The sequence below is a fragment of the Pteronotus mesoamericanus genome, unplaced genomic scaffold (genome assembly GCF_021234165.1).
Source record: "Pteronotus mesoamericanus isolate MK-2021 breed Mesoamerican mustached bat unplaced genomic scaffold, CSHL_Meso_final contig_657, whole genome shotgun sequence".
Taxonomy (NCBI): Eukaryota; Metazoa; Chordata; class Mammalia; order Chiroptera; family Mormoopidae; genus Pteronotus; species Pteronotus mesoamericanus.
Window position 1 is genome coordinate 14,800,740 of NW_026555229.1, and position 27,021 is coordinate 14,827,760.

Here is a 27,021-nt window from a genome sequence, read left to right on the forward strand (position 1 = left end):
CCCCTTCCAGCCATGGGCAGGAGGGGCAGAGTAGGACTGGTGGCTTTCTGGAGCCTAGGAAATGTCCCCAAATCCTATAAGGACTGGCAGCTCAGTCTCTGCTGCCTTTCATGGGCTTGAAGTGAGTCAGACAATTGGTAAGCCCTTTCTGGAAGAGAAGCCACCTTCCATGGGACGAGTCTCGGCTCCCCTGCAGCTGGTAGCCCTAAGCACCCCTTGCGTAGGCCAGGGGGTCCTCCCTACGCAGGACACACCGAACTGGGCCGACCACTCTAAAACCCCTGGGGAAGAGCCGAGCCCCAGGCTGGCCCCTCGGGCTGTTTCCAGGTACAGCAGCCTGCCACCCTGGCCGGCCACGGTGCCTGCAGGACACCTGCCCACGTGCTGAGCCTGGAACGGGAGAGGTTCTGGTGGGGGCAGGGGTGGTATAAGGAGCTCTGTGAAATCAACCATGTCGCCAGGTGGGCTCAGGACTGGGCAGACAGTAAGTCCTTATTACATGGTAGCAACTTTATGAAGAGAAGCTAATGTTCGAGGGCTTTCTTTTATGTTATGCTGGGTCCAGTTCTATGTAAGTGTCACAATAACCCTTTCAGGTAGGTATTATTATTATTAAGCTTATTTTATAGAAGTGGAAATTCAGCCTTAAGTTCAGCAAACTGTCACTGGTCACACAGCTAGTTACTGGTGGGGCTGGACTCAAACCCGGGCAGTTTGATGCTCTACCCTGCACTCAACAGCCACGTGATACTTTCTGTTATTATTACTATTTAGTAGTATATCTTCAGGGGATCTCAATCTTAGACTATCATGGACAAAGAGGGGGGTATTCCTGAAGCAGATTAAAGAAGTGAGCTTGTTTTGTGTTGGAGTACTCTTATGAAGACCAGAGGGGGGAGAAAGCCCGGAGCAAAAATTACTTATCAAATGATTAAACTTACTCAAAATAATACCAAGAAACCCTCCTGACCCAACACCTTCTGTGAGTATAATACCTTCCCATGTCTGAGCACTCTACCTTACTTCATTTAGCTGCGTTACCCAATAAGAGAGCCAGAACAGGTATCCACTCTTAATGTACTGATGAGGAAACCGAGGTTCAGAGAGTTTATGGGGTTCTTCAGGCCTATGTGGCTAACTACTCTTAATAAAAATCACTAAAGTTTCTCAAGCAATTACTTTATGCTGGGTAGTGCACTGTACTCAACATGTGATAATAATTAAACAATGATGTTCTGATGGATGTTATTATCTTGTCCATTTTGCAGTTGAACAAACTGACGCCTAAGAGGCTAAATAACTGGCCTTAAGACACATAGTGAGTGAACACCCCCACCTGTTGTTCAAAACCACAACGTGGTGGTCTTGGTGGGGCCACAGACAGACTGAAGGGAACCGGCCAGTCTCACACAGGGAGTCACTTGATGCTGTGCACCTGGGAGGTTTAGCATGTGAGGAACACAGTCCTTGACTCCGGAAGGTCACGGGTGTGGGATGTGGAGGAAAAGAGTATGGGATTTGAAGTGGGACCAATCTGGGCCTCACTGGCTGAGTGATTAGGCACATTTATTTACTCTGCCTCTGAGCTTCAGTTTCCTCACCTGTATACCAGAGCTACGATGACTTGTCTTGCAGGGGGTACTGTTAGCACAAAGCTAGCGCTCAACAGAGAGGTCTCACTGCCAGAGATCTCAGCTGAGGAGCAGAGACCCAGGCAAAGCCAGCAATACTAGGCAACGCTGGTGAGCGTCAAACGTGCTGTTCAAACTACAGGCATGCAAAGAATTTATCAGGCAGGTCGGGTTGGGCCCATCATAGAGAGGGTGTAAACTTGGACTTGCCTTTGATTTAGGCAATGGAGCCCATGGGAAATTCATACAGTAACTCCAAAGAGCTATGGACAACTGATTTCAAGCACTCAGGTTCCATCATCTCCTTTCCCTGGGGCCAGACCCTCTCCTTGAAGAGCTGGACACTGTAGAGAAGAAAGGCCATGGGCAAAGACGGAGAGGCTGGGAGGGCATGGTATGCTCAGGGAACACTCCGTGGTTTGGAAGAGCTGAGAGCAAGATTGGAAGGTGGGGCATTTTGGGAGGGGACGCTGAGCAGCAGGCGAGGCAAAGGTCAGTCATGAAAGGCCTTGCATTCCCAGCCTAGTCTGGTGAGTGTGCTGTGTGTGTGAGGGCCAACCACTGCAGGGAGGCAGCGAGTTGATTCTCAGCAACATGGTGAACCACAGGGGCAAATGCCACAGACAGCGCAAGAGAAGGAGTGAAGGAAACGCTGGCTGTGGTCATTAGGGACCGAAGTGGTGACGCTGGCGTGGGAGAGGCAGACAGTAACAGAACACAGACCTCCAGCTGGGGCTCCCTGACCTGCTTTGTGCCGACTGGCTTGAGAAGATCCTCTTTCCAACTTCTAGGTGAGGGTCTACCGAATGCTAGTGCCACTGGCCCCTGGACAGGTGACGGATCACATGTTTGTGTGCCACCCTGAATTCATGCTCAAACTCTAACCCCCAATAGGAACGTAATGAGATTATGAGGGATAGAGCCCTTATGAGGTGACTAGTCCCTTATAAGAGACAGGAGAGCTCTTACTCCCTCTGCTTGCTGTCTATCATGTGAGGACATAAGACAGCATCTACAAGCCCAGCAGGCTCTCGGCAGGCACCTGACCCACCAGCACCTTGACTGTGGACTTCCCAACCTCCAGAACTATAAGATGTGTTTGCTGCTGTTCAAGCCCCCATGGTGGCATTCTGCTACAGCATCCGCAATGGATGAAGACGGCAGGCATGAGAGACATGCAGCAGAACAGTGTGAGCAGAGGCCACCTAGAGCAAAGGGATCCAGCAGGGAAGAGCAAAGAAATGAGAATGCAGGTTTCCTTCGCTTTAAATTTGGTAATGCAGGGGAGGGCAAAGATTTGAGACGTCTTCCTTCCATTTGCAGTCGAGTTTCTGAGCCAATGGCCTGCACTCCTGACAGTTCAGAAGCTTCCCCTGCCCAAGCCTCCCCAAAATCCTCAGCCTTGTCTAAAAGATGAGATTGCATCACAAACAAAATCGAACACCAGGCAGTGCCGCAGATCCATTAAAAATGGGTCATCTTTAGTCGATCTGGTCACTGGGGTCTGAACAATTGGACAGTCCTGGCTATACCCTGACTATTTTATTGCATTTCTCTCTCCAGCTGGCCTTCCCATGTAATAAAAATGTATTCCTAAGGCTTTGGTTTGATTCTGATTGTGTTTTGGTTATTGGGAGGCTGGTCTGGTGCTTTCACAAATGAGACCGCTCTTCAGAGGGAGGCAGGGAAAGGAGAAAGCAAACACGACACAGAGGCCCGTACGAATAAAGCACGCACTTTATTCACTGAGTCGTGAGTACGACAGACACCCAGGGTACAGCGCAGAGGAGCGAGTGCTGTTGCAACAGGAGCGTGGAGCAGGTTGGAATCGGAAGCACAGCTACGCGGGCCACTGGCCACCTCTGCAGAGCAGCACGTGGTACTCGGGGTGCACACAGACACCCACTCACTTTCACGGGGGACACGACACATCTTTGACACAGCAGTTCTTCCAACTATTTGCTTTCATAATTCTGAAAAGGGGAGGGGGGAGGGCGGGAAGAACAGTGGACCTTCCAACACTTGAAAAGAATTCCATAAACCCAACTGAAATGGAAAGAATTGGGAGAGCTTCGGTGCAGGACTGCCGGCAACTCACGGAAACCACACATGCTCGTCACCGGGTGGGTCTGTACATAAAACCCCCAAAGGACACCCGTTTTGCGGGCATCCGTTTTCTCTTCTGTGGGGTGAAGAAACGCATGCGTACGCAATGCTGAGCGGCTCAGCGCCTTTTCGAATGTTGGTGCGCACAATATTGTGTCCTTCTGCCTTTGGTGAATGGGCTCAGAAAGTGACTTGGGATCTGTACTCTCGGGACAGACACTTTGGGGGAGAATTTTATTTAATGATAACAATTGCCAGTCAATTATGTTAAGTGTCAGAAAAGGTGGGATTTCTTTAATTTTGCTGTGTACACAAAAATTGTTTAGAAAGTTTCTTTTGGCTTCAACCGTCTACCTCCCCCTTTCTTTTTGAGCTTGCCATGGATTCAGCTTTTGCTCCCAAAAAACACAAAAATCTATATGCAAAGCATATCCATCACCATCTCCCCACTTTCCTGGGCAGCAAAGGGAAAGACAGTGCTTTATTTCCCCCCTTTTTAAATGCCAAAGTAGAAGTTTCTCATTTTTTCATTATAACACAGTCAGGTAGTTCCCCTGATGTACATCATCACTATGAGGTGGTGTCATCGCAAGTCTCAAGTCCAAAATTATCTTTTTCTGGGTAGAACATTCTTCACAACGGAGGACTCATGAGTGAGTTTTAGGGCATACTGACCAACACTTGGAGTGTCAAAGAAAAATAATTTTAAAAATCGTTAAAATCAAGGCTGGCTTAGGAAGTCCTGATTAAACAGCAGCTGAAAACACAGGAGAGCGATTTGTAAAAACTGAGGCTTCCTCAGAGGACGCAGAAGGGCTGGGGACGCAGGGGTCAATTTCTTCCTGCTGTCACTCATGACAAGCACAGAGAAAGCCTGTGGACCTGAAGCCTAGGGGTGTCCCCTGCCCCTTCAACACGCAGAAGGATGCGACCACCAAGTCTGCTTAGAAGAGTTTGTAGAAAAGACCTACTTAGTCAAAATGGTTTGAATTTTTTAAACTAGCAAAAGCATATATATTTTATATAATCATCTGAGAAGCAACTCTTTAGAAAAAGGTGTTTGCTTTCAACTGTAAAGAAATTAGGTGAAAGTTTTATAAACATTTCCAGCAAAGACTTCCCCAAGAGGAGTTGACTGACATAACCAGATGCGGGGACAAGCTGCCCTAGTCTCAGCTCCGAAGAGGAAACTTGGTTTGGGGACAACAGAACTGGGAGAAGGGGAAGAGACTAGAGGACGTGACAGATTCAAACAACTTTTTGTTTGTTTGTTTGTTTGCACCTTATTACCCATTAACTCTCGCTCCTCTGTCTAAGGTTTCAGAGGACAGGCGTTTGTCTTGAGCTATTGAAGAAGTCACATCATGAACATTTCCTAACTAACCCAAACCACAACGTGGATGCGTAGCTAGTTGTACAAGCTTCCAAATGCTCTTCATGTCTTCTCACAAATTGCACAGGAAGACTAGATGGTAGCCTGGCTCTTCTGGAAGAAACTCTGAAGGAAGCACCGACTTTTCTAGTGCCACAGGGGCCTCTTTCACTCGTATAATCACTGTGCTGAAAGAATCGTAGGGAAGCCCTGTGCTCCTAAGAGTAGCCCTCACGTCTGCGCAGGGGAAGTGCGCCGGGTGTGTTCATTCCACCCCTAAAGTGAACAGCCCCTGCTCACTTGACTGTATTCACATCTGGAATTTTTATGTGCAGTGCAGGGCGGGGTTCAAGCGGAGAAGATGGATAGCCCGTGCGGCGGCCTGGACGTTCTGAGAACAAGCTTGCGGCGCCCCCTTTAACAAAGTGGGCAGCCTGTGGTAGCCCGCGTACTGGACTTGGCAGTTAGGAGAAGCAGGCTGCGTCTGCAGCCCTCTCTCCAGCCGGAGCCTTCTGCTGGGGAGCCCACTCTGCATTAGGGTTCAAGGCCCCTGCTCCAGAGTGCAGCACCGCTCTGCTTGCAAACGGGAGGCTACGGCCATTTTCGGGCAATGCATATTTGCATGGCGTAGTTTAAATTTCCTAATGTACTTGACATGGCAAGAGCTCTTCTCCCTTCTAAGATGGCTGCAGAACCAAATACGAAAGATTCAAGGAAAGCAAAGTTCTGTTAGTGGGAAGAGGTTTTGGGCTCCATCCTCTAACCGTCGCTGCAGTTTTTCTGACATGGATGTTTGATCTGCGTGTGCATGGGACATAACTCACCAATCAATGAAAACATCAGGGGTCCCTCACCGACCCTACAACGACAAGAAGTCTCTCCACCAGCCTAGCGCTGGGACCCTTGTTGCTAATGGTGGCAGGGAAACACTGGGAACATACCGTGGTCCCCACCCCTCACACTTTGCCAGAGCAAAGCAGGGATTGGACACAGGCTGTCACCGAGGGTGAGGTCCGAGAGAAGATGGGGTGGCAAAAATATTGAATGAAGCAAGAGGCAACCTGTTGGATGCGAAGGGGCAAAACCGCACCCCGTCATCCGGCTTCAGACCACGGAACAGCTGGTCTCCCAGCGCCACCTGGTCAGAGCCGTTTGCAGAATAAGTTAGTCAGTCGGACGCGTGTGTGCACACACACATCGTGGAGCCAACCGTGCTAGGCAAGAAGGAAAGCTGAGAAGGCCAATTAAAATAATTTCAGGCACTCTGCCCTGGAGGTGCAGAGATTTAAAACAGAAAACCATGCCTTTCCTTAGCCAACTAATGAAAATACCTTGGGGGGCGGGAAATAAAAACCAAACCCTGAAACCAGCGTGGGCGTGATTCAATTCCGAGGATGCCAGATGCAGAGCAGAGCACGGGAACTTGCATTGGTAGGACACAGCACTTTTTTTTTTTTTTTGCCAAGAATGCCATGGCTTCTGGGCAAAAATCACCTAACAGCATGCAGCGGTGCCAATCTGGAGATCGCTTTCCCCTTTCCTTTCTTTGTAGAGGGGGGACCAGAGACAGCTCCCGTCCTTGGTGGGGAGGAAGAGAGAGTCGCATTATCTGAAACAGAAAAGGAGTAAAGGGAGCTTTCCTGTTCATTCCTTTTCCTTCTTTTTCTCTTGGAAAAACTTTTGAAAAACTAAGAGCTAAGTGATTTGTGAACCAGGTCCTGGCCAACAGCAGAGAACAAGGAGATTGTTAAAAATGACTCTGGCTGCTGCTCGGCCCCCCAAGTGGAGCCGCTGGGCCCCCAGACTGGGATTCCCACCCTGTGGGAGTGCAGAGCTGCGTGAGGCCAGCGAGCAAAGGCATGTGCAAAAGGCTGCTACCACATGGACGTGTCCCGTGAGCTCCTCCTTCTTAGCCACTCTGCTACGTAATAAATATATTCATACTTTGGAATTACAATAGCTGCTTTTTCCATGCGGCATCCTAAGGGCACTTGCTGGCTCTGATCCGTACAGTCAGCACTATTGTTGGATAACAGTTAAAAAGAAACAAAAGAAGGAGCTCCTGTTGTGTGCATAAGGTGATGTAAAAAGGTCACCTGCGGACGCTACTGTCGAGTGTGGGAACATAGAAATTTCTACCCCATTGCTCCTTGGCGAGCGTCGCCGTTGGTTGGCCCAGTATTTGGCTCGTGGGTGTTTTGATCAGATTTTTCCCTTTCTGTTGTTGCTGAGGGAACAGTAGTTTGCAAATTCTCCAATCAAGTTTGGGCCTTAATACAACATCCTATGGGTCACTGCCATCGTTAGTCCTTTTTCTGATTGCTGTCTACGTGTGGGACTTAGAAGAGTTTTGCTTTTTTCTTCATTTCGTTGCGTCTCCAAAGAGGTAACTTGTCAAACTCCTGGATGGACATTCCAAAGATTTCCCGAAACACTTCTGGGGCTAGGTGGCGCTGTGGAGGGAGAAAAGAACTGGGGTCAGTCCTGCTGCCCATGCGCGCGGCCCTGAGAGCGGCTCTCCCATCTACAAGTGACCGTCTGGAAGAGCAAGGCAGGAGAGCGGGACGGGAGGTTACCTCTGAGGCTTGTTAGCAGGCACGGCCCCTCATTACTCCTCACCTGGCTGGGCCAGGCGAGTGCCCTCCCCACCAAACAAAGAGCTGGCGGAGTACCAACGATTATTAGAATAGCACGGAATGGTGGTGAGGCACGGGAAGGTGAGTTATTATGCTGGAGGCGACTCTGCTTCAGGTCCTTGGCATGTTGAGAAAGGTGCAGAGAAAACGGGCCATAGCAATAAGAAAGCCAGAGAGAGACTTCCAAAGTGGTCCTGGGGAGCCCGGGCTTCCTGCTGGCTCCGCCCCAGGGGTCAAGGTGGCTGCCGGGCCTACCGAAGGGCATCTGCTGGCCCTCCTGGAAAAGTTCTCTTAGGAGACTGGAGCCTTGATTCTTTGTGCCAGGCTGACCTCGCATACAAAGGCGCTGCTTTTCGTCAGAGAAAAGGAATGATTCTCTGTGAGGCTGGCAGCCAGGGCTTTTCTTAATTAAAATCATTCAGATGGAAAAATACAAAGATCAATCTTCCAGGTCTAAGGAGGTCTTGGGTATGCACACCCAGATAATCTTTCAACAGGGGATGTGGAAGCAGCCAAGAGAGAGACCTGCTCAGTCCAAACCTCTTTACTGAGCGTTCTCTCCCCTCTCCCAGTGAACTCAGCCGAGGCCCGGGGGAAGACAGGGGACCGGGGATGTCTGGAGAGGGATGGGGAACTCCTCGATGCCGCCAGCTGGAATTACGGCAACACCAAGTTCCAAAAGAAAATGGCCAGAGTCACACCGGGTCTCCTGGATGGTCCTTCTGGATCTTACTGAATGCTGACCTTTTAAACGTAAATATGGGTTTTTCTCCAAAGTTATCACTAAGTTCTACCTACAATATGAGGGTGATCCTTCTCATTCTTCTGCCTGCATGGAAACATTTCTTAGAGGAAAGTTGGAGGAAAGGCACTGGGAGCTGCCGTCGGGGCTTGATATTTATTGATTGATTGATGCATTTATTTATTTGTTTACCTCCAGCCTCGTTCTGTCCACATCTCTTAGGATTTTGTTGCGCCCTTTGTTGGTCACCTTGAGCATTTCATACGGAAATATCTGAAAGAAAAGAAGAACACCCCTTCTAGAACACTGCGGTCCATTTCATTCAAAGGCAGGGTCTGCCTGAAATCTCGCGCCCCCAGGATGGAGCCCCCAAATTGTAAGTAGAGCATCTGCGTTTCCGCTGTGCCGGGACAGGTCTGATGTTCTCCCTGCCGCCCGCCAGCGCCTCACGCAGCGCTGTGCCTTTTGCGGGTTCTGTTGCGTGAGGCAATGCAAATTTACCATGTCTCAGGGATGAAAGTCAAAATTCAAAGAGAATTGAAATGTCAGGTACATGTTTGATACGGTAGGATACCTTTACATATCCTTCAGCAATCTTGTTCTGTGGTTGGCTCATGAATCCATGGGCCAGGCAGGCCCAGAAGCAGTGTTTCTGGTGAATGACATACTGAAATAAATCCCAGTTCAGGTCACCAGGGAGCACGGCCCTTGGATGCCTCTGGAGGTACGGGATGCTCTGAAGCGAGGCAACCAACCATCCCAGTTTGCCCAGGATTGGGGAGGCTCCTGGGATGCAAGAATTTCAGCGCTAAAACTTGGGAAGGCCTGGGAGAACGGGACGCGTTGGTTACCCTCTCTGGAGCAACCTGCAACGGGGCTGCGCTGCACTGCGCATGCCTTATAGTGCTCAGGGCAGGGGACAAGTTAATACCGAAGTCACAGGAGATGTGCTGGTACTTCCTGTGAGCACATGGCATCACACCTAGTTAGGAGGGCTCATGTCTGCTGACTCGGGGTTACAAAACGAGCCAGATGGCAAGGTGGCTTGCCAAAGTGCCCGCCTAGAGCCCAGGGAGCCTCAGCACTGAAGATGGTGAAAAGGCGGAAAACCAAATCTCTTTTTAGGGTTATGTGCCAGCTTGTTGTCCCCCTATGGGAGGAGAGAGAACAGCTGTACTTGCCTTTGGTTCCAACATGTTGGGCATAGACACTCCTCGGTCCATTCTCATGCCGGGCATGTGGCCGTCTGGGAGGGTCTGCAAGAGAAAGGCTGGTTCAAGGAAGAGCACAGGACAGCGTGTGAGCCGAAGGCAGAGCTCTGCGGGCTCCCAAGGCTTCCTGTCTGGATCTCAGATCCTCTCCACCATTTTATGGATGTGTCATCTTAATCACTGTGGCCTTTTCGAAAGGAGATCCTTGTGGAGTTAGAGCAGGAATACTGGGGGAAATGTCCTGGCTTAATTGTATTGACCCATCTCTGAATTCAGGCTCTAAGCATGAAAGTACATTAAAAAACAACAAAAAAGGCCAAGTGTATAATTGTCGATTCCTTACTTTTATCTTATGTTTCTTTGCACAGTTTTCCTTTTCTCATTCTCCTGTCATAATTTTACAAGGTTTAGGTTGTAGGAAAAAAGGAGTGGTACCAAAGCACTTCTTTCTTTTTGGCCAAGACAGTAGTTTATTTTCATATGGGACCAGGCAAAGGAGGGAGGACTTAAAGTACTGAGTCATTATAATAAAAGAAAATAAACTGGCCCTGGCTGGTGTGGATCAGTGGATTGAGTGTCAGCCTGCAAACCAAAAGATCACTGGTTCGATTCCCTGTCAGGGCACAGGCCTGTGGGATTGTGGGGTATGAGAGAGGCAACAATGGCTGTTTCTCTCACACATCAATATTTCTCTCCCTTTCTCCCTCCCTTTCCCCTCTCTAAAAGTAAATAAATAAACTCTTAAAAAAATACTAGAAGTCCTAAATGTGGACTGGCCACCTTTTAGATAAGCAAGTTGCGATGTATAGGCTGCTGCGTGTGTGTGCACGTGTATGTGTGCGTGCGTGTATGAGCACACACCACACCTCTCTCAAACATTATAAAATCATAAGCAACTAGAATACTATCTAAATTGAAAAGAAAAAGGAAAAAGAAAATAAACTGTACACGGGTGGGCCCTTGCTGCCAGTCCACTCCCCCTGCAGAGAGGACTTTCCAAGGCCAGAGCAAGAGCGCCCGGCCCCTGGCCTGGTTCATGCCACGTCCCCACGGCCTGCAGGGGCAGCATGACCTGCGCACAGGTGCGCCCGCTCCCGGGGCGCCTCACGGTTATGGGCTCATGACCACACGGAGCAGCCCGCATTAACGTCTTCTCAACAGAAACCCTTCCCTGGAGCAGCAACACACATCTGGACTGAAAAACGCTCGTCCCGTGGGTGCGGCCAACTCCAGAAAGACGGGGCTCCATACCTGGTAGTCTGCAAAGAAAGGAAAAAGAAAATGTCAGAAGGGAAAGACCACAGAGAATCACGGACACGTTGGCGGAGAGCCTGTGACCTCCCACGCTGGCCCGAACAGTCCCCAGGCCCAGTTCTCCCCCTGCTCCGGGCCTGTGCACACACTGCCTGTCTGCCTCCCCGAAGCAAGGAAACGCCTGCTCGGGTTTCAGTTATCAGCTAAAACACATCTTTCTCTCGTGGAAGTTTCCCCGCAACCCTGAAGGTGTTTGCCTGCTCTCTGCATCTCCACGCACGGCATTTACCACACAGAGCTTCTCTCCCTCTCCCTCTGCGGGCCGTGTGCATTCGGCAGGGCAGCGCCCTTCCTCGCGGTACCTCCAGGCATCTAACCGAGTGCTCAGCACTCAGGAGGGGCAACGGGCTCATTCTCAGACTCGCGGCTTATGGTCTCCTTTCACTAGAGATCCTCTGAGAGTTTAACCGACGCCCTATGAGCCTGCAGAGGGTGGGAGGGGTCCCACTCCAGACCCTAACGCAGCAGGAGCCCAGCCGATGCACCTGTCTCACACAGCCTCTGCTCGGCCTCGGCCACACCAGCCGGCAGTGCAGCCGCGGGCCCCTCACCTCGCACTCCGCCGCTGACGTCCCCGTAGCTGTTGTACTGAGCGAAGTCTGTGGACACGGGCTGAAATGAGAATAAAACCACAGTATTAGGAAATCTACGCCCCAGGGTTTGTTTGGGACACAGGTGAAACGGGTGGAAGAATTTATAAAACCGAAGAATCCTTCCCAAGCTGAATGCCTGGGCCTTCATCAATTTTCTTCACTCTCTCCCTCTACTTCTGTGACATCTCTTTGTCTTTGGTAGTACATTCAATGCCACTGCTCAGCACGTGTCTGGTAAGCAAGTACCTCTTGCTAATAAGTCATAAAACATCTCTCCACATAGTTACATGGTTACATTTATTCCACATTTTGTAGGGAGGCAGGTGGCAAACACTTTCTCATGTTTGTTTGTTTGTTGTTGTTTTTTTACAGCAACGATAAAGCCTTGACTAATTACTTTTTGCTTGATTGTAGAAATATGTGCCACCCTCTTACTTAATCTAATCTTCCCATAAAATTACACAGGCTATTCTTTTATCCGAAGTACATTTCTCTTTCTTTGAATAGAAATGTTCATTACGCCCGTAACTCAAAGTGATTCACCAGGAGATCGGGGCGATTACGATTTCCTCCATTATACACTAACTTTGAGTGCACCACGCCAGACGCATTCAGACAGCACGTTGGCACTTCAACCAAGACTGAAGCAGGAATAAACTCAGAAACAAGCGATTGCCAAATCTTACCCGGTGAAGCCCATTTCTTCCATAGCCTGGGAGAGATGAGGTTTTGGATGACAGCGCATGGGACGCTAAATGAGAAAAAGGTAAAAAAAGCAATGGTTAGGAAAGAGGAATTTCCCTCCTTTAATGAAATTGGTAGTGTATCTTCTCCCTTGCAGAATACACAATCTAGGGAAAAAGATAATCCAAATAATATCTGGCTCAAGTGTTCACAAAATGCCACCATGGTGCATGGTGTAGGGAATGAGTGGGCGGTGATATTACCAAGGAGGGGTGGGGAAGGTGTATCTGAGTCCCAGATACAGCCCCAGTAACATGGGTATTATTTCCATTTTACAGGAGAAGAAACAGGAGCTGACAAAAGTTAAGTAGCTTGCCTAAGATCGCTCAGCTTGTAAGTAGCTGAGCACTGATTTGAACACAGGGCTCTTTGGGTGTATAAGCCCATGCCACGGTTGATATAGCAGCAATCGCTGGCCCAAATGAAGCCAACCATGTACGCTATCAAGATCTACTGGCCAGCCGCCGCTGGACTCCTGGGAGGCCTGGGACAGGGTGTCTCCCCGGCAGCGTGGATGCCTCCTAAACTGCTGGGCTTTGGGGAAAGCAGGCCTGGGCTTGGATTCTGGCTCTGTAACTTAACACCTCTGCATTTCTGGGTAGGGGCATGGCATTTCATTTTGTTAAGTCTTCATTGTTTCACCCATGTAGGTATAGTGCTATATATTCTTATAGAACATAATCACAGAGTCAGATGGAACTCTAAAGAGTGGTAAAGCACCTAAGCCAAGGTCAATGCCAGGGAGGCATCTAGGAGAGGTTGCGGGGGAGCCAGTTAAGACTGTGTGCTCTGGGGTTGTGATACTTGGACTCCTAAATTTGAGTTTTGCTAGTTATTGGTGATGTGACCTTGGGTAAGGTACTTAGGCTTCCTATACCTGAGCTGCAAAACTGGGATAATAATAATAATATCACCTATTTCATTGGCATATTGTGAAGAATAAGTGAAATAATACTTAGCAAAAAAAAAAAATGCTCACATATAATAAACACTAAACATATTTTTAAAGAACACGCAGGAGAGAAAATTAGGCACTAGTTCAGAACATGGGAGAAGAAATCTTGTGGGTTAAGAGAATTAGCTTTTGACAAATAGAAGCAGGGAGAAATATCCTCATAAACTATTTCAGCTCAGTACATAGGTAATCTCCTTCAAAAGTGTCAAAAACAACACCGTTAGTCTTCAGCTCTTGTACTGAACATATTAATGTAAGATTATATGCTTAGAGAATGTTGTCTGTGCTCTCGATAGTCCAACAGCACCCTGTCCTCTCTGTCGAAATCCTTTGTGCTTCACCCTCTGAGCTGACTATTCGAACCTGACCCGTGTCCTCGGGGTCCTCTAGGGGCGCCCCCATTTACAGCAGAAAGAAAAGACACATTTAAGGAAGAACCACAACATGCTTATGCGCTAAGTTGCCATGAAGCAGGTTTCCCATACTTCCTTCCCTGTAGAACACTCTGGCGGTTCCACTGGAAATGTCCCTGCCTCCCCTGGAACAGTCAAGGCTGGCCCCCTGCAGGGCAGGTGGGGGGTCTCCCGCTCACCTGAGTTGATGGGAGAATCGTAACGACTCGCTGACAGGGAGGACCGCTCGCGGCTCTCCCTCTCCTTCTCCCTCTCCATCTCTTCTTTCAGTATCAACTGCCCCAGGCCTGAGTTGAGCTATTCACAAAGAAAAGATAAATGGAAGGGAAGCCTGAAATTACTTTCGTGAAACATGTAATTTCTTTGAGAAGGTCCTGCAAGGACTCTGGTGAAGCCTCAAGTGCTAGGCCAGGTTCTGGACCTTGAATCCCACAGCCTTTTCAATGTCGAGGCTGCATTTCCCTGAGGCGGGTTCCACACCAGAAAAATGCTCTCCCTCGCTTACCCCCCGCCCCCGAAGTGCCAGCTGGTGAACTCAGGAGGCATGTGTGAGTGTGTGTGGATTTTTGGTGTAGGAAGGGGAGACTGGGATCTCCCCTTAAAAAGAAATGACACTGATGTGTTTAAAAACAAGAAAAATAAAAAGGAACACATGCTCATGGAACAGATTTTAGAAAACCCAGAATCACCTACTCAGACACACACATTTATATCTTGTTTTATATCCACCCAGTACTTTTATGCACATATTATACAAAATTGGTAACATACTATGAATGCAACTTGGTATCCTATGCCTCCTTATAACTAGCATCATGTGCATCACCAATATGATGAAGTATCTTTGGAAAATGTCATCTGAAAGGATTCATCAATTCCTTACTGGCGGGAGAGTTTATAACGTCCTGGTCCCTCTAACCCAGGCTATAAGTGCCTTTCTTTCTACTGGCCTTCTGGGATGCTGTGGGCCCACGTGGAGGGTGGGAGAGATTGGGAACTTCTTGGTGGCAGTCTATCCCATCTCCCTCTGCCGGCCCAGGCACACACACAAAGTTCTATGAGGCCTGAGGAAAGGCGCGGAGAAGGGCTGAATTCCAAGGGAATTCCTTCAGCAGAACCTACCCAGGGGAAGGAAGGTGTTGAACTACCTGGGTGCATACCTTGGCTCTACCTGGTCCTTCAGCTTCCTTTCGACACATGTACCACACGTGCCTCACCCAGGGCCCAACAGTACACGTCCCGCTGACTTCCAGCCTCCAGGTCATCTCTTCCAGGACCCACTAAGCATTCTGTCATATTACAATCACTAGAAGCAAGCCCTCCAGCGCTAGGACCACTTCTTGCCCATCTTGGTGGCTCACCCAAAGCTATCACTCCCCAGATATGGACTGAACAGAGCAGAACTGAAGACTGCGGTGAAGCAGTTTAAGGACCAACCTTCATTAATTGCTCTTCTTGAAGCTGCCGGCGTCTCAGAAGTTCCTCATCATCTTCCTCTCTGCCACTAGATCGGCGTCTCGTGTCAGCTCCTAATTCCACAGCAAAGACAACTTCTCACATTAGCCGCATGGCAAGGGGATAGTATGGGACTGGGCCACCTGTGCTCAACTGCCAGGCTGTCAAAGGCAGCAGTGTTCTTGACCATTAATGAATAGCACAAGGGAAAAGGGAGCCTACTACAGATTCAGCACCCTGGCTGGATTCTCGAGACAGCAGTCTGTTTGAAAAGCCAGTTGAATGTGTGACCCAGCGAGGCATGGATTTTGTTCTCCCAATAATGTGTCTGCTCAATAAAGACTCAGGTTTGCCCTGTGATTGATTGGTCTAAGTCATCCCACTGACCACTGGTCAGAGCTCTGTAGTCAGTGGGAGGGGTTTCTACACTTACTATTATTTTGATGTCTCCAAGGTCAATTTTCAAATAGAAAGAAATCCAAATTCATCCACATACCTTGAAATAGTCACTTTTTAATGACAAGTTTTAAAATCTTACAGTTTTCTCTTTTGCTGAATATATAGGCTTGCCATAATAATATTACCCTTTTACCCTTAATAAACTTATTAACAAGTATGCTTCTTATTTTTCTCTTAAGGGGTGGGTTTCTAATGCTTCTTTTTTCTCAATCCTTTGAAAAATGATCACAAAACAGTTTTCTACTAATTAAAAACTCTCAATACAGCAATAGAGCTAAAAAGTTACTTTGGTACGGTATAGCAAGTCATGTATAATTTTTAAGTTTCCTGGCGAAGAAGAGATGGGGGTGGAAAGGAAGAATCTAAATGGCTGGAAAATTCAGATAATTACGTTTTTCCTAAATTGCTTGAATGAATCTGGCTGTGGGGGGAAAAACAGGACACCTTGCTAATCTAATCAAAATAAACTTTAGTAGTCTCAGCTTCTCTTATTTTGATTAATGGACCCGAAATTGTCTTCATTTTGGAACCCCAAAGAACTTTAAACTATTTAGTGGTGGCAGTTTCAGCAACAAAATGCTCACTCTCCAACTCCCTTTGGGTCTGGCTACTGTGGTAGCCCCACTAAGTGACGTGACTGAGGTGGGACCCCAAGGGTCCCATGAATGAATTGCCTGGCAGAGAAAAGCTGATGGTTGATTATTAGTTCCTAAAATCATAAATGTCAAGGTAAATATTCTCTCTTTATACTAATAAGAATTAATGTACACAAGTTTGCAAGAATTAGATATATCTCAAGTCAACATCACTTATAGAATGCTTGTGAGTAATGAGCCTAAAAGATAGATTTTTTTCCTTCAGCTCTTTCAATACATATAAATTGCTTTAAAATGTACTTATATTGCTTGTAAAACTTATTCCAAAATAAATTGATAAAAAATAGCATGATGAAAAATATTTGGAAATTTTGGAAAATTGAAGGCCTTTGATGTTGTCAACAGAAATGTGATAAGATAGTCCTATCTTTGTAGAGCCAGCTTGCTAAATTTTCAGTATTAGTGTTTGAGTTTGCTAATACCACTTTTTAGGCCAAGTGATTTCACAGCTGACAAAACAGTAAAGACATAGACATAATTCCAAAGCATAAATCTGTGGTTCGAAGCAAAGAATGAAACAGCTCAAATGTGGCATTTTAGCACAGAATCATGGAAATGATAGATGTAAAATCACGTAACTTTACACGAGTCATATTTCAGACCATGCAGTACTCTGTAGTAGCCCTTCTTAGAAAAGGAGGACGTGATCTTGTAAGAAAAGTGAAAGTGCTTCAGTGTTAAGATTGGTTGTTAAGAGAAGTGTAATTACAATCAGAAATAGTCTAAAACACATTTAACTGAAAGGAGACACGCTTCTGTGAATAACTCAGTTAATTCACTTATTAATTTCTAATTATACAGAACAATATTCTTGCCAAGAGGCTTTGATTCAATGGTGTTCAGAAGCGTTTCTGAATTTGCAGGAATAGTTCTGAGGGTCCACGTGTGTCATGTTTTAGACCATTTCTGCATCTTGGTGATTTAGTTAGAGCACGCCCTGGCGATCGGGTGTTTGCAACTTGGAGGCATTTTGTACACACATTAATACCACACTAGTTCTTCCCACTATTCCACCTCTTGGTCATACTTTTCTGAAAAACCTTTATGAGCGGACACACTTTCCTGCACATTGTTAAGCGCGGCATTTCTGAGATCTCCTAGCCATCTGTCCATTTGGCTTAGCTGTAATAGTCGCATACCTACGGCAGCAAGTGAGGGGGGACCAGGCCAGTGGTCCGTCTCAATCTTTGGGATCTCGCTGGGGTCTGGAGCCTGGGCTGCTGGGAACTTGGAAAACTTGATGATATCTTCTGAAGACTTGCTCTGGGCTGCCAAGGCAGCTGCATCTAGGTGGAACCAGGGGGAGCTTAGCTGCCAGTCTGCAAGGCTGGGGGGAGGTCACCCACTTACTTAGTCTTGTTCTTGCCATTCTCAGCTGCCCAGTCACTCAGTGGTGCCCAGCGACAGCTCAACTCATTTTCCTAATGCTCCATCAGAAACAACACTTCATTTTACATCTGTTCTATATCTGTTCTAGAGCTACGCCGTCCACTACTATAGCTACATGTGGCTATTTAAATTTCAATAAATGAAATTAAATGAAAAAAATTATTCAACTCAAAGTCAGTTCCTCAGCTGCACATTTTAAGTGCTCAGGGGTCACATGTATTAGACAGCAAGGTTATAGAATATTTCCATCATCCTCGAAACTTCTATTGGACTAATTCCTAGGCAATTAGACACTTGAATTAGTAATTTGAAATTAAAGAGCTAAGTTAAAAATCATATTACTGTCATTTGACTGTTGTTAATCATAAGCTGGCTGGCTGGCTACCTGGCTTTGTCTTTTGGCTTCTTGGCCACAAATATCTTAGTCCAGTTCATTTGAATCCTTATATATTTTATACATCTTTGAGTCCTCGGAGAAATGGAAATGGGAAAGCCCACTTCAGCTTGCAGGAACTTGACATTGTGACTTATGCTTCCTATACCCACTCACTGTTTTGTTCAAGGGTCTGCACACAGAAGTGAGTCATCTGGCTTTAGAACAACAAAAGCCAGGCTAGCAGCAGTGTTAGTGCACAGGGCTCTGCTTAGCAGGGGAGTTCTTGGCCCAGAGCCCCAAATCCAGCCTCAGAGACGGAGCAGAACAGACTGGGAAAAATGGTCAGGTTCTAATTCTGGCTAATTCTGCAAAGTGACCTGGGATGTTAGTAAACATTTCAAAATATATTTATAATGCTTTAAATAAAACTTCCCTCTTCCCTGGGTCCCACATTTTTGAATCTGAAAAGAACTTTTAAAATCTTGTAGGAAACTCCTAGGTCACAATCTGCCTAAGTGACTTGACCAAGGTTGACCTTTGTAATAATATGGAATAAGGTCGTAGCCTGGTTTCAAACAGGGTTTTTCTGAATCATTAACTTGATGCAAAAACACTGCATAAAATATCTTCTTCTTAAAGAACAAAATATGTTAGTGTATTAAGGACTGAGTTCTGCATTACCAAAAACACAAATAAAAAACAAAAAAGTGTGACTTTATTTAAGTCTAGCATTTTCCCAAATGCATCAGGGCACATGGAACCCTGTTTTGGAGTATGTCCTTTGGGAAGTGATGCTTTGGACATGCTAGTCTTAATTAATGACAACGGTCTAAAAGAAAGGAGAGAGTGAAGTCAAAGTAAATTTTAAGAAAAGAAGTCAACTAATCCCTTCCAAATAAATAATCTAACATTATTCAATCATTAGTCTTAACTATTTGATTATTTTTGTTTAGAGAAGCAGGGCCTAGAGATTTTAGTATTTAAAAAGTCTCTAAATTGATAAATCAAACTCTGGGAATCTTATTCTTAAATTGAAAAAAAAAAAGCATGACTTCAAACAGTACTTACTCATTAGAATTGGTGAAGTCAGTAAACATTCACATGTTAATGAGTGGGTGAGAAGACATTAAACCATAAAAAAAACAAACAAAAACAATGTTAACAAACTTAAAAAGCAAGCACATGGTGTAAAATCTTAAAAAAAGGAAATAAAAAAAGATGAGGAAGAAAGTCATAGTTCCACAACCATTACAATACATATATTCTCTCTTTTCCCCTAGAATGTTGGCCTAAAATTTTTCCTGTATTTTTTCAACTTTATTTGCTTTTCGTGGCATCCTAATCCTTAAGGACTTGTTAATGTCAACTACATTTTAAAGGCAGCCTTCAAATTTCCAGGCATAATTTTCTGAAATCACCTGAAGACCTGTCTTCACTTTCTCTCCCCATTCACAAAAATTATGGCAGATAGATCCTTTAGACATCTAATAATGGTGGAGGGAAATGTAATTTACAGGTAGTAGTGTGATTTCCTGGGTTTCAAAAGTCCATAGCCCCAGAAAAGGAAAACACAGCTAGAAATCCACATCAGTGATTCTTAGTTTGTAGGAATTTCAGGGACAAACTAGTCTAACTCACTGGTTTTACAGAGAAAACTGAGGGTCAGAGGAATTGTGTGGGTGACAACCTAAAGTCACAGAGGCACTTAGGTGACGAGATGGGATGAGGCCTAGGACCTCTGTGTCACGTGTCCCGTCCACAGCATCACCAGGGCATGTTTGTCTTCAGGTGCCATAAGAAACCAGGAACAGGACAGTTAAGCTGATGCAGACTTAGCCAAATTAATTTTTCCAGGTAGTGGGCTTTCGCTAGCTTTAAGTGAACAAACTGTAAGCTGATCTAAATGATTAAAGAGGTTGGTTAAATTATTTAATGGCAAAGAAAAAAAAATGTCTTGTTAGGCTCTTTGTGAATTATTGTGCGGCTTGCACTTTCCCTTCTCAACGAATGGAATGGCACGTGGTTGAATGGCCTCAGAAATGAGCTTGAAGCTTTCTGACCAAGCTAAGTGTCCTGCCGCTAGGAACCCCAATTTCACAATATTTGCATCTCAGAAGAACATCAAGGCATAATTCGCTGGGCGCCCCGGTTTGAGTCTCAAAAGCAGCAGCAGATAAGCCTTTCAGAGGACAGCAAAGACAAGGTCAGCTGACGCTGCTACTTAAAAGCTAACGCGCAGGAAAGCGGGTTTTACCATGCTGTTTGTAGATGGGTGGTTTTCGGTAAATGTTGATCCCTTGATCTGTGGAAATGAAAAGCAAAGGTGTGTGATTATGGGAACCAGTTCAGCGATGGGAAAAACAGATCAACCAAAAGGCAAACCAACTGAAGACTCTCGAACAAAAATAACCCAGATCAACTTTTGTATTACAAAGAGTGAGGTTACTGGGAGAAGAAATTACAGGAATGAGCGAATTACTATAGACAAGTGATATGAAATCCTTTGTAATACATCTTAGGATATACGGAGATGTTAATTCATGAGCCATTTATTTTAAATACACACTTCACTACAAGAGGGGCTAAAACAGGAAGAAATGCAAGCAGTGGAGGTACTCTATGGTGAGGAAGACATAACCAGTTTGGGGAAAATCCCCAAATTGCTACTGTCTAGAAATTGAGCTCCCAGTAGATACCAGTGGCTCAATTTACTTTTCAACTAATGAGTGGAACGGTCGAAAGCAATGCAGTCAAATTAAGAGTATTTACTTAAAACACAGAAACACTTTTTATGCGCAAGGCTAGTCTGATGTGCTACCAGGATGTCTGACAAAATCCTAACTTCTACAGGCCACATTTTTTTTTTTTTAAAGGAAAAAGACTGAGATGCCAAATATTATTCACTTATTTACACAGGACCCTATTTGGTTATGCTACCATTTCACTTTGAGTGCAAATATGCAGGAAATTTCAAAGGCTGTTTCTTCAGAACCGTGGGCACTGTATCCCAGTGGGCTGTTCTTCATGTAATAAAGGGGCGTGAGTGTGTAACAGTGACTTTCAAGGTTCAATGAAACTTTTTTAAAAAGGCAGTCCTATCTTAGTGGCATGAATCTCATCGAAGTTTCCTGTTTTATTAGGTCAGTTTGGAATGCAAAAGGAAAAAAAAAAAACGGAATCCAAATATATATTCTAACAATTAACAAAGTGGGCAATTTATTAAAACATTTCAGCAGCTAGAAGAAGCAAAACTATGTACTTCCCATGGAAAATAACAGCGTGATTCCTGATGGCCAATCTTGTCTTTACAAATTGAGCTGACCCAAAACATTATGCTATGGATGGGCTCTGATTTTTCCAGGTCCACGTGACAGATTACTATTTGTGCTGTGACAGCAAATGCCTGTGACTACATAGCAAAGCTCGCAGCACCAAGCCTAAATTGCAAGATGTCTTTGTGGGATCCAGGGTGGTTGGTTAGTTATACACTGCAGAAAGACCGCTCGATCAATTCCATTTTACACTGCTCTGAAAATAAAAGCCCATGGAAAGAATCTCCACGTTGGAGACAAACAAGAAAAATAAAAGTACTCTGGAGGGACACTGTGGTTCACTCTTTAGAATGAAAAGGTATCTGATGGTCATTGTTATAATTAGTCAATGAGACCAAACCACAGAGTGATATTGCAGAAGCCGCTGTTATAAAGCTAAAATCAAAATTTCGGTACAAACAAAACTCAGCCCTCATTCCTTCACTCTCTGCCTCAGGCCCCTTCAAAACAAATTTGAGAAAACTTAAACCTTCAGTACAATCCTGGCATTTCACATTCAAAATTTTTGAAAGGCTCCCTAGGTCGGATCCTGCAATTTAGGGTTTGTCAACTGTGTGCATCCCAATTTAAAAAGCATGAGAGATGGAGACGAGACAGAGGTGACAAGGCTACATTCTACACTGTGACAGGACACCATGACATAGACCGTGTCAGCTCCTACCTGGAACATGGAAATGTTTAGGGGCCTGAACGTAAGTTGGAGTGAGAGGGCGGCTGTCTGGCCGGTGGGGGAGAGGGGAGTTCCGGCCGCTGGACGGCTCATTCCCTCCAATGAGAAGAATGGAGAAAACAAAATGAGAGAAGGGACAGCAATAAAGGAAACAAAGCGCGCTAATAAAAATTCAAAACAACAAATGGGGGCGGGGGGGGGTCCATTAAAAAAGAGGAACAAAAGAAACAAACTCATCAACTTGGCTCGCAAAGGTGATATAAGGTTTAGTTTTCCGAAAAAGAGCTTTGAGTTCAAATCACAAGGTTAAGGCAGCCAGCAGTCAGATGCGTCATTCCAATGGCGTGTGGGAGAAGACCATGAGCAGGCAGCACGCGGGTCGGATGGGAAGTTCGTTAAGAGGAATGGAGAGGCACTTGCTAATGATTCGGGAGCAGTTGTTAGATGGTTAAATCCCAAGCATATGAAGGACTGGGATATGCAAACCCAAATACAATCCAGGCATGGTGGCAGAGGCTGGTGACTGGAACTTATTCCTTTGAGTGGAAGGCTGAGTCTGGGAACCTGTGTGGTCACCCAGTCCCTTCCCCTTATCAACACAAGATGCCTTCATTGCAGCGTTATGTTTCTGTTTCCTCACTTTGAAATACACCAGATGAGTCAGATCTCTTTCTTCCGGGTACCGTGAGACCATTTATCTCTCTCTCCATCTTTCTCTGCAAAGATGAGGTGCCCCCTCTCCCCAGCCTAACAATTGCATTAGTGAAACATTTACTGAATACCTGCTATGGCTAGGCACTGAGTTGTGACCCAGCAGTCATGGCTGAGTAGATGAATGGGATGTAGTCCCTGTCCTCAAGGGGCTCAGAGTCGACTGAAGGAGACAGACTTAAAACACATAAAGATAACACCACATAAGAGCTTACTCAGGGGTATATGAAAAATGACGACACTCAGATAAAGGTGTGCACCATCAATTTTTCAGGAAAGCTACAGAAAGAGTATTGAGCAGGGCATGGAAGAGTAAGCTCGCCAGGTGGGTGCTGGGCAGGTGGGAGGCTCAGGTTCCAAAGGGCTGGAACATCGTGCGGGAGGAGGTATGGAAGGGCCATCGTGGGTGGGAACAGCAGGACTGGCCGCCCAGGCTGGAAGGCGTGGTGTTTTGGGGGAAGAGGATGGGGAAGAGTCTGGAAAGGATTGTTGGGGCTTGGCTGCCACAGGCTTGAGTGCCACCAAGCTACCGTCCCTCCCTTCTGACCACAAGGACTGCAGGGATGAACTGAGAATGGTGAGAAGTTGGAAAGAGATCCACTATCGCTCGAAATTGTCCCCCTTCCTCAAATTTGAGCAAAGACCTGCCCCGAGAACACACCAGCAGATGTAGGACTATTAAGTTAATGATTAGTAATGTAATTACTTTTATGGTTGAGTTGTACGTGTTCTTTACATATTCTGGATACAAGTCCCTGACCAGACATATGATTTGCAAATATTTTCTCCCATTCTTTGCATTGTCTTCAACCTTCTTGACAGTGTCCTTTAAAGCACAAGTTTTAAATGTTGATAAAGACTAATTTATGTGTCTATTAGTGCTGACAATTTTAAACAAATCATAGATTTTCAAAAAGTAGAGTATGAGCTGATTTTTCCACTTTTATTTTTTTTAAATGAGATACACTTGACATATAACATTGTATTAGTTTGACTTGTACAAGAGCCAATTTCTTTAGGTAGGTCAAACTGTTCTAAATCTGGCCAGCAACAAATGAAAGATGTCAACTGCTAGAGTTTTAAAATAACATGTTTTATAATGTTTTAATTTCTTAATAGGTATATTTTTAGGTAACTGGATCACAGATATGTACCAAATGGGCAGTAAGATATTTCAGGTATGACATATGAATTTGTTAACTGGCTTTTGGTTATCACATTCTGAAATTTTTGTCTTCTTTTCCTCAAGTCACTTTAGCATCTAGATCCCGATATATTATAGACTTTACTACTTAAGTCAGATATTAGCTTCTAAAAATTATGACACTTCACTTCAAAATGCTAATCTTGTAAAAAGCTCATTTCAAAAAATGTTATCTCAGTTACTATCACTCTCTAAAGAGAAGTAATCAGTTCATACTTTAACAAAAATGAGTATAAGTAACACCGGTAGAGGCAAGAAGGGGGAGGAAGAATATGGTTTATGTGTAGAAGAAAATCCTTCTTTTAAATCTAAGGAAGAACTGGAACAAGGTCTCACTCGTCTCTGTGTGCTCCGCATGGCGCCTGGCCAGGAGCGCGTGCCCAGTGCACACCTGTGAATGCGCCATCGAAGGCGGCCAGCGAATGAGTCCTACGGCCACTACTGACCTGATGCGGGAAGCTCCCCCGAGGATTAACCGTCCTCTTTCTCTTAATTAAGGGCAGCGATGGGATCACAATTGTACCTCGTTTTTATAACTTGCCCATTAGAGTTGATCCTCAATAACCCATATTTAAATGTTTCATTTCAGAAGAATTCTTTACTCCTATAAACATTAGCAATTATTCAGAGGAGTAATCCATAACTGACAAACAGAATGACTCTTGTGGGCTAGTCCCAAAAGAAGTTCTAAAGAGACTCAACTTTCTTGCTTTCTTTGAGCTCGTCCTTTGAAGACGCTTTCGCAGACACTGAACGCAGGCTGCTGTTGCACCCCAGGGCTCCTGCCCTTCATCCTTCACCTCGGACCTTCCTGTACTTACCCAACATCAGATATTTCTGGGAAATGTCTGCACAGGTTTTGGTTGTAATACCCAATCAGAAGATAACTATTAGCCAGTGTCACGCACACATACAAATGTCTGCGTATATGGGACACAAAGGTTTAAGGTTATTGGAATTGGCATTTGCCCAAGTATTAAAATTCTTCCTATCATTAAGGTGCTCTGTGGGCGACAGGCAGTAGCAGCCCGTCACTTCAGGGTACGGCTGGCAAGTCTGACTTCCCGTGGGTGCACTTGGCGGAGGGCTGGCTCTGGCTGGGCACGGTTCTTTATTGGTTGCATAGCTTTGGCAACCATCGGCTTTCCTATTTCCTAGAAAAAGCACTAGTACGTCCAAGTCTTTGCAAGTAGATTTAAATCTGTAATTATTTTACACCACCCACAAAATGTTTTAAAAAGTTAGGTAAGGAGGGACTCAGCAACGTGCCCACCTAAGTGATTCTGCACAATGTGATTTCCACATGTTGCTAGGGCTCACTGGGAATAAGGTCTTGGAATAATACACAATGCTGCGAGGTACCATATTCTTAGCCCTGGAAGCATCAAAAAGGCATTACGAAATTTTGGCATTTTTCAAAGAAAAAGAAAAGTTCTCAAAATGACACCTGTTTCCAAATACTTAAATACTTTAAGTGACAAAACTTTTAACTTTATCCTGGAAAGAAATAACTGATGAGGGCCCTAAAACATTACTTTTGTGCTTAGTTCATTACTGAGGTAAAGGATGAAGCAATAGCTTATATGGAAGGTATTATCATCATCATCTACCCACCCAGAGTTAAGACATTGCTAACAAGTAATGTAATAGTGCATATCATATAATATTGGGTATCACCTTCATAACCATTTTGTTCCTTTAAATAAATTCTTATATTGGTTCACTCTAAGTTGTTGATCTTAGCTATCGTGATGAGAAGATACCATATTAAAAGTATACATATTTCTTGGCTTTCAGTTTTAGCTCCTTCCATGTCAGCCTAATAAGCCAACTTTTCAGTCCTTGGAAGATCATTCACTTGTAGAATTCTCACTCTACTTATTGAACAAACTCAAAATCTTTGTCCTTACTTTCATTCTTCCTTTTTTAGACTCTGAGGGACAGACTCTAGGACAAGTACTGAGTTGAAATGGCTGTGCTTGCCTCTGCTGTGGGAACGTGCTGGAGCTTAGCCTTCTGGGCGCCAAGGGCTCACATTTCAAAATATAAATGAATATTTTGAGGGGACCTTCAAACTGGCAGCATAAAATTTCATGACAGAGTTTCAGGATTGCTAGTTCTTGTCTAAAGCTTCCATAAGTGGCCCCGACTGGTGTGGTTCAGGGGGTTGGGCACCGTCCTGCAGACAGAAGTGTCGCAGGTTTGATTCCCAGTCAGGCCAAGCGCCTGGGTTGTGGGCCAGATCCCCGGTTTGGGGGATGTGTGAGAGGCAACTGATCAGTGTCTCTCTTGCACATGGATGTTCCTCTCCCTCTCTTTCTTCTTCCCTTCCCTTCTCTCTAATAATAAGTGAATAAATAAAATCTTAAAAAAAAAATCAAGCTTCCATAAGTGTCACGGTTTCCTTCAGCAAGTGTCAAATACTTATTTGAACCACTACAACTCATCTGACTTATACTTCATGGACACAGAATGTAACGTCTAACAGTATTTCAAAGGGGAGGGAAGAGAAACTTGGAAGGCACAGCACAAACAGATCCCAAGACAAAGTGAAAATAGTTTTCCCAAATCTCCAGGCATGCACTTGTCCAAACGGTCCAACAGTGACATATCAATGTAGAATGAGGCTGCAAGGAAGGTGGGAAGACAGAAATAAAGATGCACCTGGAAACAGGAGAGACATCACAGAAAATGGGTGGGGAAGCCAGTGAGACAGAGCCAGCCCGTGATGTGTGTCTCGGCTTCGCCCCATGCAGGCACCCTCAGCTTCACAGACCCTGGGGACAGCCCACGTGCAGGAGAAATAAGGACCAGGAAGTGGACTTAGGCAGTGGGAGGCTGGGCTTCCGGCTGCCGGAGAGGCAAGGGCCTCGTACTTCTAGCTCCGTGTCCCTGACGTGGTCGTCCTACCCTGGGGGCCTCGAGCTCTCCAGCTTACACTTGTTTTAAAAAGTCCCCTGAGACCACAGCACGAGCTCCAAGATAAAAAAGGAAATGTTCAAATGAAGGGCCATGAGAACCCTTGGATACTCTGCTCACGTGTTTCTCAAAT

General features: G+C 45.5%; 1 protein-coding gene across 11 annotated transcripts in view; it reads right to left on the bottom strand.

The window, feature by feature from the left end:
• Positions 1 to 3,999: 3,999 nt before the first annotated feature.
• ABLIM1 (actin binding LIM protein 1) overlaps positions 4,000 to 27,021 on the bottom strand; it is a 260,716-nt gene continuing 237,694 nt past the window's right edge. For 4 of the 11 annotated variants that reach the window (XM_054581571.1, XM_054581567.1, XM_054581565.1 and 1 more), the window contains 8 exons: positions 22,046 to 22,150; positions 20,307 to 20,354; positions 17,427 to 17,573; positions 15,155 to 15,246; positions 13,897 to 14,014; positions 12,292 to 12,356; positions 11,564 to 11,624; positions 10,807 to 10,957 (listed from right to left, as the gene is read on the bottom strand). In XM_054581571.1, coding sequence (XP_054437546.1) covers positions 10,842 to 10,957; positions 11,564 to 11,624; positions 12,292 to 12,356; positions 13,897 to 14,014; positions 15,155 to 15,246; positions 17,427 to 17,573; positions 20,307 to 20,354; positions 22,046 to 22,150 — 752 coding nt within the window. In that variant the 3' untranslated portion in view covers positions 10,807 to 10,841. Of the gene's footprint in view, positions 7,563 to 8,679; positions 8,761 to 9,668; positions 9,744 to 10,806; positions 10,958 to 11,563; positions 11,625 to 12,291; positions 12,357 to 13,896; positions 14,015 to 15,154; positions 15,247 to 17,426; positions 17,574 to 20,306; positions 20,355 to 22,045; positions 22,151 to 27,021 lie in introns of those variants that run through there. The other 7 variants (XM_054581574.1, XM_054581573.1, XM_054581575.1 and 4 more) reach the window with 7 other exon arrangements.